The sequence below is a fragment of the Pinus tabuliformis genome, chromosome 4_1 (genome assembly GCF_031772625.1).
Source record: "Pinus tabuliformis cultivar Carrire ecotype Pingquan chromosome 4_1, CPIR1, whole genome shotgun sequence".
Taxonomy (NCBI): domain Eukaryota; kingdom Viridiplantae; phylum Streptophyta; class Pinopsida; order Pinales; family Pinaceae; genus Pinus; species Pinus tabuliformis.
This window is the reverse complement of record NC_142303.1, coordinates 191,045,338-191,058,210: the sequence shown is the minus strand read 5'-3', so window position 1 is coordinate 191,058,210 and position 12,873 is coordinate 191,045,338. Positions and strand designations below refer to the sequence as shown.

The 12,873-nt window shown below is 39.3% G+C and overlaps 2 protein-coding genes across 6 annotated transcripts in view; both read left to right on the top strand.

Annotated features, from left to right (window-relative positions):
* Positions 1 to 12,873, top strand: part of CHUP1 (Hydroxyproline-rich glycoprotein family protein) — an 83,402-nt gene that overhangs the window by 22,522 nt on the left and 48,007 nt on the right. For all 5 annotated transcript variants that reach the window (XM_089419433.1, XM_089419432.1, XM_089419434.1 and 2 more), the window contains 2 exons: positions 12,305 to 12,486; positions 12,701 to 12,812. In XM_089419433.1, coding sequence (XP_089275559.1) covers positions 12,305 to 12,486; positions 12,701 to 12,812 — 294 coding nt within the window. The remainder of the gene's footprint in view (positions 1 to 12,304; positions 12,487 to 12,700; positions 12,813 to 12,873) is intronic.
* LOC149174850 (uncharacterized) lies at positions 6,252 to 8,114 on the top strand. Its single transcript, XM_089423852.1, has 4 exons — positions 6,252 to 6,499; positions 6,711 to 7,023; positions 7,118 to 7,570; positions 7,722 to 8,114. Exons 1-3 carry the CDS (start codon positions 6,252 to 6,254, stop codon positions 7,136 to 7,138), a joined length of 582 nt encoding a protein of 193 aa, XP_089279978.1. The 3' UTR covers positions 7,139 to 7,570; positions 7,722 to 8,114.

Sequence of the window (12,873 nt, the reverse complement as noted above, 5' to 3'; positions counted from 1 at the left end):
GCCATGGGGAAAAAATTAATTATTCTGAGATAGAAGAAGAGTCGAGAGGAAAGTCACTACAGTAAAGGAAGGTGACTAACTTTGTGCAGAAAAAATGCTTTGGAAAATTCTGGAAATCTTCCCTAGTAATAGATATTTATATTGTTTTTACCTACAATTTTTTTCTTTATCATTGTCTGGTCCAACAATCTCATATTATGCTACCTCTTGAAAGTTTGTCTATGGGCCTATCTCTTCAGAATTTATTCTATTAAGAAGCTTAGATTGTGGTATAACGCTTAGCACCAACACTTCATATTATTTCTTGCCACCATCCAAATGTTAAGTGAGAACTTTCAAATATGTGTCAGATCAACGCACAATTTGCATTACAAAAGGGTACCACTGTCTAGATATACACAAGCTGTTGAATATGTCTTGCCATTTCATTATACCCTTGATGCAACACTAAGTTATTCAGCAATTTGAGTCAACCAAGACTTTGACTGGCATAGATTCTCCTCAGACTGTTACGCCTTCGCCCTTGATTAATGCTCAGAACTTTTCAACTGTCCGCAAAGAGATCACGGAATGCTAGAAAGGGATTATAAGTTCCAGCGATTTATAAGTTTCTGCATTAATTTACAGCTATATTAGGCTTGCTGTAGTAATCTGCAGTGCAGTTTTCTGCCCTATTAACTACTTGTAAGTCTGCCCTATTAACTCCATTTCCCAGTATTGGATCTCGGCACTTGTCCTTCCTTTCAACCACCTTAAAACACCAAAAGATATTCTTTTAATTTTCTGTTTTGCACATTTAGAAGTTACCTGGGAATGCCCATTTGAAAACCTGGGAATCTGCTGTTAGAATACTGTTTCAGTTCAAGATTCTAAAGACTAAAACAATCCTCCCTGACCTGATACACTAGGCCATATACTAACAAATCTATGGCACTGATATTTTTGAAGGATCTGGTCCACCATATGCTTGTTGAGCAGTTTCTATTTTGTGCAATCTTTTGGTGGGTGTGGTTTGGCTGGACCTTCTTTTGGTTGCATTATTATTTGTATTTTAGTAGTAGCCTTGAGAGCTGTCATGGTTACACAGAAACAAATGTTATGCTGTCATAAAATATAGCTCAGTCTCTCATTATTATTAACATCTATTAACATAACTTTTACTTTGAATTTTGTTAAACAGATTCAAATTGTCTTCCATAATTTGCAAAATAAAAAATGTCTTCATCAAATCCACAATATCCACTTTGGAAATATGTGGATAGGCAAAAACCTCCAAAGGGTGCTATTGGAATTTCTAATTCTAACCCATTAGAACTTCTTCCTATGCTATCTGGTTTATTTCACCTACTTGTTTAATTACTTAACAAGTTATTTAATTATATAAATACTGAAAATAAACACAAGTACAGTCTCAACATCTACAGATTATCAGCTGAAAGAAAACAAACACACAAGTGACACCATTATTTTTGGACAAATGTCCCTGGAAAAACCCAATGCAAGAAAACCGGTGCAGCTATTTTGAGGGTTTATTATTATGCAGTATTTTTTTGAGTACAACTGGGTGCCTAACCGGCTCACCCGACAGAGAAAATACACGGCAACAATACCTCTCTATATTCAAAAACAGGTATTCAAAAAACCTGTCCCACAAAACCCTCTCTAGCGACTTTGAAGCTTAGCATTGGCCCTTTTGGCCTTTGCGTCAGCCTCCTGTTGACTTGCGTCAGCCCCAAGACCCTCTGCGTTAGCCTTCTGAGGCACTACGCACCCTCTGGGACCCTTTGTGTCACTCTAGCAGCCTCTGCGTGGATGATGCAGTCCCTTCGGCCTCTGCGTTGTCTCTGCTGGGCTCTGCGTGGCCTGAATTGGCTGCTGCTCTCGCTCTCCCTGCTTTTGCACTGGCCTCTCAGTATTCTTTGCCTCTCTATCCAGTACTCACTGCCCCTCGTTGCTGATCACTGATTCACTTTTTCTTAGCAACCCCGCTCTAGCAAAATTAATGACTGATCACTTTGGTGTGTTTTCCAACTGACCCGTAAGCCTCCTCTTATACTTTTCTTGTTGGTCCTTCAACGACCGAGATTAAATCTCCAATCAACAACTAATATTAGATTTGGCTTGATCCATGACTTTTGGAACCTTCTAGCCCAGTTTATATTAATACCCTTTAATATTTTATTTTTCCTAAGTTTAGACTTAGGAACTCCATTAAAAATATTAATTATTTTAATATCTCCCAAATCGGGTACAATCTGCCCAATGGCCTTTAGCCTCATCTTGGAAATCTCATGTGCTTTAGCCTCTCCACCAATTTCCATGGCTAGAGCACATTCGATGCTACCACAAATCAACACTCCCTCTTAGCGAGGACTGTGCTCTAGTAATACTCCTCACTGAGCATCACTTTGATTATCTGGCACTGATACTTGTGTTGATGCTAGGCCTCCCTGTCCAACATCTTCTGCATTGTTGCATCCTGTACTGCTACCCATTTCCCTCCCATTGCCACTGCTGCATCCGTACGACAGCTCACTATGCATCCGTGTTGTTGCTGGTCCATCCTCCCAACACTACATCTGCAAAGCATCCCCCTCTCATCATGCTACATCGTGCTACTGCAAACTGCTACTGCACTGCAACTCAGTTACTGAGAAGTAATTGTTCCACCCAACTTTTGACACCCCTGTCAGGCTAGAAACACTCCTGATGTTGAAGCTCTCTCTGGCGCTAACAAGTGCTCCCTTTACTGACCTCTGCGTTGCTGCAACAACTCCTTGCATCTCGCATCTCGCACCGTTGCACACCTCTCTGTGCCATCCTGCACTGGTGCAACACTCTCTGTGCCTCTCGCACTATTGCAGCCTGCTAGCCTCGCGCTGCCTAGGGACTCCTGCATTGTAGCACTCTCTGCTGCTCCATCCACATCCATCTCTACCTACATCAGCTAGTCCTACTACTCCTCTTCAGGTTTCCCTTAGCAAGGTATAATCCAAGAGGTTGGGTACCTCAAGGATCCTGCCCCTCATCGCCTATAGTCCTCCTGACTACAACTCGATGGCTCCCCACTTCTTCTCAGGTGGCACATGAGCACTCATAGCACAGTCGTCATCCTCCTCGACTTCTTTCTCTGCCTTTGTTGGCACTGCCTTCGACTTAGAAGCTTCTCCCTTACTCTTCTTCCTCGAACATTGGTTCGCATAGTGACCCAGTTCCCCACAATGGAAGCACTTGACTTTGGAGAGGTCCTTCTTCTTCCTCTTCTCCTGCTTTCTCGCAGATGCCAAAGCCGCATCCTCTTCCTCTTCCTTCTTGATCCTGACCCTTTTGTTGCTACTCACGGTCTTGGTTAGCTATCTGATCTCTTCTTGACGAAGAGCTGCCCACAGTTCTTCCCAATTCAGAAGACTCACCCTGCCCAGTATGCTCTGGACAAACGTCCCAATCCTCGGAGACTGCGTTAAGTGCGGTCCTTACCATTAACTCCTGATCCGGCATGGCCCCTATGGAAGTCAGTTGGTCACGAATCTCCTTCAATCGACCGAGGAAGACATCTATTTGCTCTCCCTTTTGCATCTGGTATGACCTTAGCTGATTCCCCAGGAGCATGTTCCTCTGCACGGAAGTATTCTGGTACAATGTCTTTAAAGTGTCACACATCTCCTTTGTTGTTTCCCTCTCGGCAATATGTGGGATCACATGATTCTTGACCCCATCAAGGATGATACACTTTGCCTTAGTCATTGTCGCCTCGTACCTTTCATTAGCTACTGGGTCTACTGGGATAGCCATCACTCTCAAGGTGAAGCCCTTGATACAATATCTGTCTAGAATGGACAAGATCCTAGCCTTCCAGACCACAAAGTTGGACGCTTCGTCCAGCTTGTCCTGATCTCTCAGCCCATTCACGACCATCTCGTTGCTTTTCTGTCGACTCCTCCGAGTCTCTCTACTTCTTCCCTGGAAGTTCTCGGTTCGACTCTTGCTAAGTCTCTCTACTTCCCTCCTGGAAGTTCTTGGTTCGACTTCTGTTGAGCCTCTCTACTTCTCGTTTGGAAGTTCTCTTCTGGACTCCCTTTGAGTCCTGATTTCTCTCCTGGAAATCCTTCTGCCAACTGTCAAGTTGCCCCTCTCCAATCGTCTGTGCAAGTGCAATACTGATCTAGATTCCTTAGCTAGGAATCTGCCTCAGCAACAACTTCCTCTACCTTGGTCTTGCCCTATTAGTTAATGTTCTAACCACAATACCCCACTAGCTTCGCTCCTGCAAACTGCCCACAACGTCCTTCGCCCCAACAATTGAAGGATTGAGCCTCTTGGCTCTGCGCAATCTCGACCCCGACAAAACAACTCCCTCAGCTAACTACGTCAGCCCTCCTGGCCTCTGTGTGGCTCTGCGTGAGCCTCTCTCTGCCCTCCTCAGCCTCTGCGTTGGCCTCTCTCTGGCCCAGACTGATGACGCAGTCCCTCTGTGTCAACCCTTCCTCTATCGCTTTCTGTAAGGATCAGCTTCTGTCACTTGGGACAACTGATTCTGCTACAAATGCTCTGCTTAGCTGATGCCTTCAGCTCTCCTGTGATCTGTAACCACGCTCTGATACCATGTTGGAATTTCTAATTCTAACCCATTAGAAATTATTCCTATACTATCTGGTTTATTTCACCTACTTGTTTAATTACTTAACAAGTTATTTAACCATATAAATACTGAAAATAAACACAAGTACAGTTTGAACATCTATAGATCATGAGCTGAAAGAAAACAAAACACAAGTGACACTGTTATTTTTGGACAAATGTCCCTGGAAAAACCCAATGGGGCAAAACCGGTGCAACTATTCTGAGGGTTTATTATTATGCAATATTTCCTTGAGTACAACTGCGTGCCTAATCGGGTCACCCGACAGAGAAAAATACATGGTAGCAATTCCTTTCTATATTCTGAAACAGGTATTTAGAAAACCTATCCCATGAAACCCTCTCTTACAATTCCGAAGCTCAGCGCTGGCCCTTCTGGCCTCTGCATTAGCCTCCTATTGACTTGCATCAACCCCAAGGCCCCCTGCGTCAGTCCTCTGAGTCACTGCGCAACCTCTGGGACCCACTACGTCACTCCAACAACCTCTGTGTGGATGATACAGTTCCTCTGGCCTCTGCGCTGTCTCTGCTGGGCTCTGCGTGACCTGAACTAGTTGCTGCTCTCGCTCTCCCTGCTTCTGCGCTGGTCTCTCAGTATTGTCCCTGCCTCTCTGTCCAGTACTCACTGCCCCTTGCTGCTGATCATTGATTCACTTTTTCTTAGCAACCCCGCTCTAGCAAAATGAATGATTGATCACTTTGATGTGTTCTCCAACTGACCCTCAAACCTCCTCTAATACTTCTTGTTGGTCCTTCAACGACTGAGATTAAATCTCTAATCAACAACTAATATTAGATTTGGCTTGATCCATGACTTTTGGAACTTTCTAACCCAGTTTTATATTGATACCCATTAATATTTTATTTTTCCTAAGTTTAGATTTAGGAACTGCATTAAAAATATTAATTATTTCAATATCTCCAAAACCGGGTACAATCTGCCCAAACTATTTTTGGGTATTGGAGATCTCATGTGCTTTAGCTTGTCCACAAATTTTCATGGCTAGAGCACATCCGATGCTACCACAAATCAACAGGTGCTGGGGGGCACAACAACAATAAAATACAATTTATGTCAACGTGAATGGAAAGGGAGCTATACTAGAGTTAAAGCTCATTTTATGCATATACCAAGGAAGGGTGTTGATGCTTGCATTAGAGACCCAAATGATCCCACTAGACTCCCTAGTGCACAAAGAAAGCAACAAAACGCTGATGGTAAGGCAAAAAAAGAAATCTCTAGGCCATGTCGCAATGTGGATGAAAATGATGATTCAAATGAAGAAGAATTACCATCTGATGATGAAGTCAAGTTGGTGATGAGCATGTGTCAATGTCATCTAGAGCATCAAAAAGCACTACCAGTCAAAACACAAGAAGACTAAATTTGGTGGCCTTTATGACATGTTTGATGTGAAAGGTAGGGAGGGTGTTGATCTTGCATTAACAATATTTTTTCTTGCATGTGGCATTCCCTTCAATGCAACTCGTTCCCCTTGTTTTGAGCAAATGGTTTGTGCTATTAATGATGAACCTTAAGGGTATAAAGCTCCTGGTTAAAAGAAGCTCCAAACTGTATTGGTGGACAAGGAGAAAGCCGTCTTGAGAAGGTAATGGCACTCTTGAAGGCATCTTGGAGTGTAGATGGATGCTCAATTGTTATGGATGGATGGACTGATTGTAGGAATCGTCCATTAATAAACGTCATTGTCTCTTCCGTGTCTGACCCTTATTTTCTCAGGGCCATTGGTTGTTCTAGTAAAAGAAAGAACACTATGTTCTTGAAAGAACAATTATGTGATGCCATTGCAGAGGTGAGGCCATCCAATGTTGTTCAAGATATTACTGATGCAGCTCCAGTGTGCAAAGCAGTAGGGGCAATGGTTTAGAAGGAGTACAAGTAAGTGACAAGTTTCAACTTTCAAGTTTGATTTATCTTCTATTTAAATTACATGAATTACATTTTTAATTTTGTTTACAAGTTTGATTTGTTTTAACTTTCAACTTTTCTAATTTTAAACAATAAACATTTTGATTTATTAATATTTTAATTTTGTCCTTGATGTACCCAGGCATATTTTTTGGATACCATGTGCAGTTCATTCTTTGAATAATGCATTGAAGGACATTGGAAAAATTGAATGGATTCAAGCATTAAGTGAAAATGACCGCAGAATTCAAATGTTTATATGCAACCATCATCAGTCACAAGCCATTTACCGCAAACATGCAAAAATGGAGCTTCTTAAACCAGCAGATACTAGATTTGCAACTTACTACATTTTACTTAGGTGGCTTGTGGAGATGAAGGAGGCTTTATCTGCCACAGTCGTTAGTGACATGTGGGAACAGTGGAGGTTATCTACCTCAGATGCCGCTTTGGAGGTAAGGAGGTTGATTTTGAATGATAATTTTTGGGTTGATGCGAAATTTGTTGTGGAAATTATAGAACCAATTTGTGATATAATCCGCTATGCAGACACAGATGGTCCATGTTTAGGTGAGATTTATGAGAACATGGACTCCATGTGTGAGGATTGAAATTGTCACAGATTGAAAGGATCGTACTTTATGGCCACCAGTGAAAGAGTTTATACATGGGCGTTGGAATAAATTGAACACCCCTCTTCATATGGCAGCTTATGCAGTTAATCCAAAATAGTATGATCCCACAACATGAAGGAGGCCTCCATCCCAAGATAGAGAGGTGTTCAAAGGATTCTTGAATGCTGTCAAGAAAATTTATGGTAGTACAGAAGAAGCCTCTGACATACGATCTCAGTTTGCCCAATTTTCACGTGGTTGAGGTGTCTTTGGTTCACATGCATCTTTGGCAGATAGACGCAAGAAGAAGGATCCAATTGATTGGTGGTGGCTTCATGGTGTTGATGCTCCTGAGTTGTAGCAATTTTCCATACGGTTACTTGGACAGGTAGCTAGTTTGGAGTTCCTCATCTTATTCAAAATTTGAAAAATTCTCAATTAAATATAGGAAATTAATTTTAAATTTTAAATTTTCATTTTAGTTTTAGTTTTATTTTTAAAATTTTAATTAATTTAATGGGCTTCCCCTAATATTTCAGGTAGCTAGTTCTTCATCTTGCAAGAGGAATTGGAGTACTTATGCCTTTATTCATTCAGTAAAGAGAAATAGGTTGGGCTCAAAGAAGACAGAGAACTAAGTGTACATTCATAACACACTTCATCTCATATCTTGAAAAGACCATGGGTACAAGGAGGGTCCTTTCAAGAGATGGGACCAACACACAGATGATGATATGTGTGTGGACGAGGAGATACAACCAGATGGCTTTATTGAGCTACTTTCAATTGCTATGGATGAGCAAGAGCCTCAAGATGAGAGTGATTCCTACCTGGAGAGCATGCTCGCTGAAGATCTAAGTGATGTTGATGACATGGCTTGAGGAAGTCACTGTTCATTAGGCTTTAGCTATTTTTATTTTAGTATTTTAAAATTTCCTAGTTCATGTTTGGAGATGCCTTAAGGCAAATTTTGAATGTAGTATGACAATGGACATATATCATGATTCATGATTCTTATTAATATGTGAACACTGAACAATTAAATTCTAGTTTGCACTTGATATCAAGCTATAAATTTTGAAATTTCAATGTGAATGTTCATTATTCAATGATGTGCATGTTGAAATCTTTAAAGTTTAAAGTTTAAATCATAAATATTTTAGTTTTCTTGTTTAAAGTTGAAAAATATACAAACCCTAAAACTTAATGGAGGTTCATTACTTGCAAAAATGAAACTAATATAAAGTACATAAATGAAATCTATTCTAGATAGCACAAAAGGAAATCTATTCTAGAAATCGAAATTAGATTAGTCTAAATGAAATGAAAATTGAACTAATCTAATTGTATGAAATTAAAATCTATTCTAGTTATGTGATGTGATTAAGCTATCCTAAGGTTAATTTTAATCACACAATAAAAACAAACCACAAAGGGACACAGCCACAAGAGATCCCGACTAGGTAGGGGGGATGCTTAGGAGACTTTCTTAACTCCCGAGATGATTACAGTGCTTTGATGAGTCCCTTGTGAGTAAAGGGATCAAAAGAAAGATGGATTCCCTTATGAATGAAGGGATGAAAGATTGGATGGATATACAATGGTGAAATTTTATAGTTTTTCGCAAAGGGGTTCAAAGTAGGTTGCTTCAAATCTTCAAAGTTGAGTGAATTTCGACAGCAACTCCACTTGAGAAAGTGCAGGCCTGCTAAAAACCAGCAAACAAATTATATTAGAAATGCCAAAAATGAATTTAAAACAATCAAACAATGTTAGTATTTGTAAGCCCAAAATACCAAGTGAAATTCTATAGTTAAAATGTTAAGTTCTTACACTAATTAGCTAAGGAAAGACCAAAATAAACTGGTCTTTTCTCAACTAATATGACTGCTGTTAGGATTACAACCCTCTTAGTCTTATGAAATGCTAGATATATCAAATAAGCTCTTGCAAATAGAACCAAGAAGTACTTACAGTTATGAAAGAGAAAGAAGAGAGAGAAAGGGGCCCTTTGAAGTCCTTTGAGACACTTTGAAGGCCTTGATCCAAGTAGGAATAATGTTTCAAAAGTACTAAGAGATGGCTGGTTCAAATAAGAACTTCCCCAACTCGAAGCTTGGGGAACTTGTAGCACACTTAAGATCTTGCAAAAGAGATTAGTAGGATAGGTGTAACTTGCACAATGAACAAAGTAAACATGGCATTCAACCGAGAAATGCATGTAATACTAGATCCTAGAATGCATGCTAGCAAGGAAATAGCAAGAACTCGCTATCTTCTCCTTTGGGCAACAATGCCGCTATCAAGGCCTAGCTACAAATTCTAAGTAATTGAATTGAAAGCACAACAAGTTACCTCACTGTAGAGTAAAGCAAACCACACAAACCACACAAAAATGTTAGATTGCGAACCTCCAAAGTCTTCTTTTATTAACAAGATAGAACAATTTACAACCAACGTTCCCCCAAGTTCTCAAGCTTTAATGATACCAAGCTATGAGATGGGGTCTCACATTTATAAGAAATTGGGAGAATATCCCAATAAGGAAGAGAGTTACAAGTGTAAGAGTGACAATCCCAAGGAAAAATGACTTGATACAAGTGGTTGTGCGTATTCCCTTTTCAAACTGTGTGAGTTACTGTTGAGAAATCAAGGGGTTTGCATATTAGGATTGATTCCTCTTACTTGATAATTACCTGTGAGATTTTTGTTGGCCTTTTATTACTTTGTTACATTTTTTTCAAGAAGCAATTACCAAAACATAAAGTACTTGAAGATCACAAGAACAAAAGGAACACAAGATATAGACTCCAAGCTAGGGCAAAATCCCTCCAAGGGGAAAACCCAAAAAATTCTTCTCTTCTTATAGAATTAGAGCAAAGTGAGACATTCAAGACCTAGAGACATTCAAGACCAAAACCTCCTCAAGCACCAAGCCAACCCTCCAACGAAACTTTCCTTAAACAAGTCAAAGTTCACAAGGTCAACTCTAGTCAAACTTAAACAAAACTTGCCTAGTTCAGAATTTCGGCCTAGAAATTCAGAAATTTCGGCCCTGCAACTTGAATCTGAAATTCGACCCTGCAATTTTTCGCTCCTGCAGTCTGTCCGGATGCCCTAGAAACTCACACGTGTGAGCAAAAGATGTCAAAAATCAGAAAATTCTTCTTCTTGCTTGCCTTTCTCTCTCATTGACCTTCACACTTTTTTTCTGCCTCTCTTGCTTGGATATCGAACTTGTGAGTGAGTGTGTCCAAATGAGGTCGAAGTCTCTTCCTTTCATAGCCTTTCATGTTGTCGAATTAGGCCTCTTCCAGATTGAATTCTCCTTGGCAACACTAAATGAAACCAGGGGGGAAATAGTCTCGAGCTGGAAGGGGCAAGCACCAAGTTCTGCAAGGAGCATGTGATCTAAATTTGCATATGTATCCTTTTTACATGTTTATGAAAAATTGAACAAAGGAGCAGATATGCTTCAAAAGAAGTTCTGCCAATTTGAATAGGATTGCTGAACATAGCAGAAGAAATGGGGGAAGGTTCAGCCTTAGTCAAAACAATCTTACTTTTTGACTAGTCAGCAGATCTGGTGAAAGAATTTGAAATAGTTCTTCCTATGAAAAGAAGTTGGAATTTACTGAATGAAGTCATTTTGTCTTCTTGTGTATATCATGATATGTATGCATGTAAATCAGGCATCTGTACCTTTTGCTTTTGGAATTCTGTTAATAGGAGAGTTTTTAGATAGTTTTAGTCTGATTCATGGCAAGGACTGTGAAAGCAGTTTGCTTAGAATGCTGGAAAAGCATCTTTAATGTATATTTTGGTTTCTTTTTGAAAAACTGAATATATGTTTTTTTAGCTTGGAAAGTAAAGAACGATATTTATTGTTCTTGCTGCATTTCTGGATTCTATTGATTTGCTTCAGTTCACCGAAAATGTCTGGGATATTATGTTGGTTTTGTTTTGTTTTCTTTATGCTCCTGTCTTCATATTGAGATTAAGATTTCTTTTGTGGATCCATTGCTTATATTTGTTTTAATTTCTGCCGGAGTCTATGAAACTGATGGAAGTTAATTTATGAGATTGGTTAAGTTGATTTCTTTTCTCTAGGTAATAGTTGTGGGACTTCTGAATTTGTTAACTGATCAAATCAGTTTACAACTTTACATCAATCTAAATTGATGAAATTGTTGGACACTAATATAATCATCATATCTTATCTGTCAATTTGCTGTTAGTCAACATCTCACACTGTAAATCTTGGATGAGAAATTGCAGTTTTATGTTGAAACTTAGAGCCTTGGCACATATTTTGCTTAATTTTTGGTAGTGTCTCCACTGATTCTTTGAACTAAAGATCCAAGATGTGATATTGTTTGAGTTGATTTCTATGATTTTGCCATCAATTTGGGAACTGAAAATCCCATTTGTGATTTTTCTCTCTATCAATAGTTGCTATTATCAGCTGAGATGCTTAGGCGGAATGAATGATGCCTCAGCATTATTCTCATTCATATCCAATCTGATCTAGTGTAAGATGATAGAAGATTCAACATTGCTATTTTCCCAGGAAAAGTTTGATGACATGACTTTTCATGCCATAGGACAGAGATCACAGCTACATTCTAATTCCAGTTTACAGCGGCCCAGAAACATTTTATATTGTAATGTGATCTTCAATTTGAACCAGTGTTGCGAACATCTCGATAACATCCCGATTTTATCTTAAAATCATGATTTTTTGGCCTAGCTGATGTTTGCCGATTTTTAAAGATATTTTTATGGTATCTTAATTTTGCCGATGTTTGCCGATTTTTTACCAATATTTTCCCGATTTTCCCGATTTTTTGGTTTTTCGGACCCTTGCCGATTTTATCCTGATGCCGATGTTTGCAACATTGATTTGAACATCACTGTCTTTTTTACTTTTTATGTTTTTCATTCTTGAAGCAGATCTGATCTTATGAGTCTGTTTAATGTAAAGTCCTCTTATGTTTTACGTGTCAACCCTTGGAAAATTCTCTTGCATGATACATATATAGGTATATCAAGTGATCATTGCCATCAGTGAGTTTGCCAATGAGTTCTAATCATTTTTTTATGAGCTTGCTTTATTTTTTAGGTTGATGAGCGTGCTGTACTCAAACACTTTGACTGGCCTGAGAGTAAAGCTGATGCCCTGAGGGAAGCAGCCTTTGAATACCAGGATTTGAAGAAGCTGGAATCATTAGTGGCTTCATTTGCTGACAATCCAAAACTCTCATGTGATGCTGCATTGAAAAAAATGTATTCTCTTCTTGAAAAGTAAGTTTGCAGGTTGTTATTTTACACTTACTAAAACGAGTCAGTTATATTTTAACCTATGGAAATTTGAAATATAGTGACAACTGAAAGCCTAGTATTTTTAGTAAAGGGTTGTGTTTCACACAACCAAATGAAAGTTGTCCTACGGGGATTTCCAATTACATCACAATTCCTCAAGTTCAGTTTACTGAGTTTCATCTGTTTTACATTGCAGAGTTGAGCAAAGTGTTTATGCCCTTTTGCGCACACGAGACATGGCGATTGCACGGTATAAAGAGTTCAATATTCCCACAGATTGGCTGCTTGATTCTGGTGTCGTGGGCAAGGTATGTAGGTGATGATCTGTTTGGAAATGAGGACAATACTATGAATTGGTTGAAAAGTTGC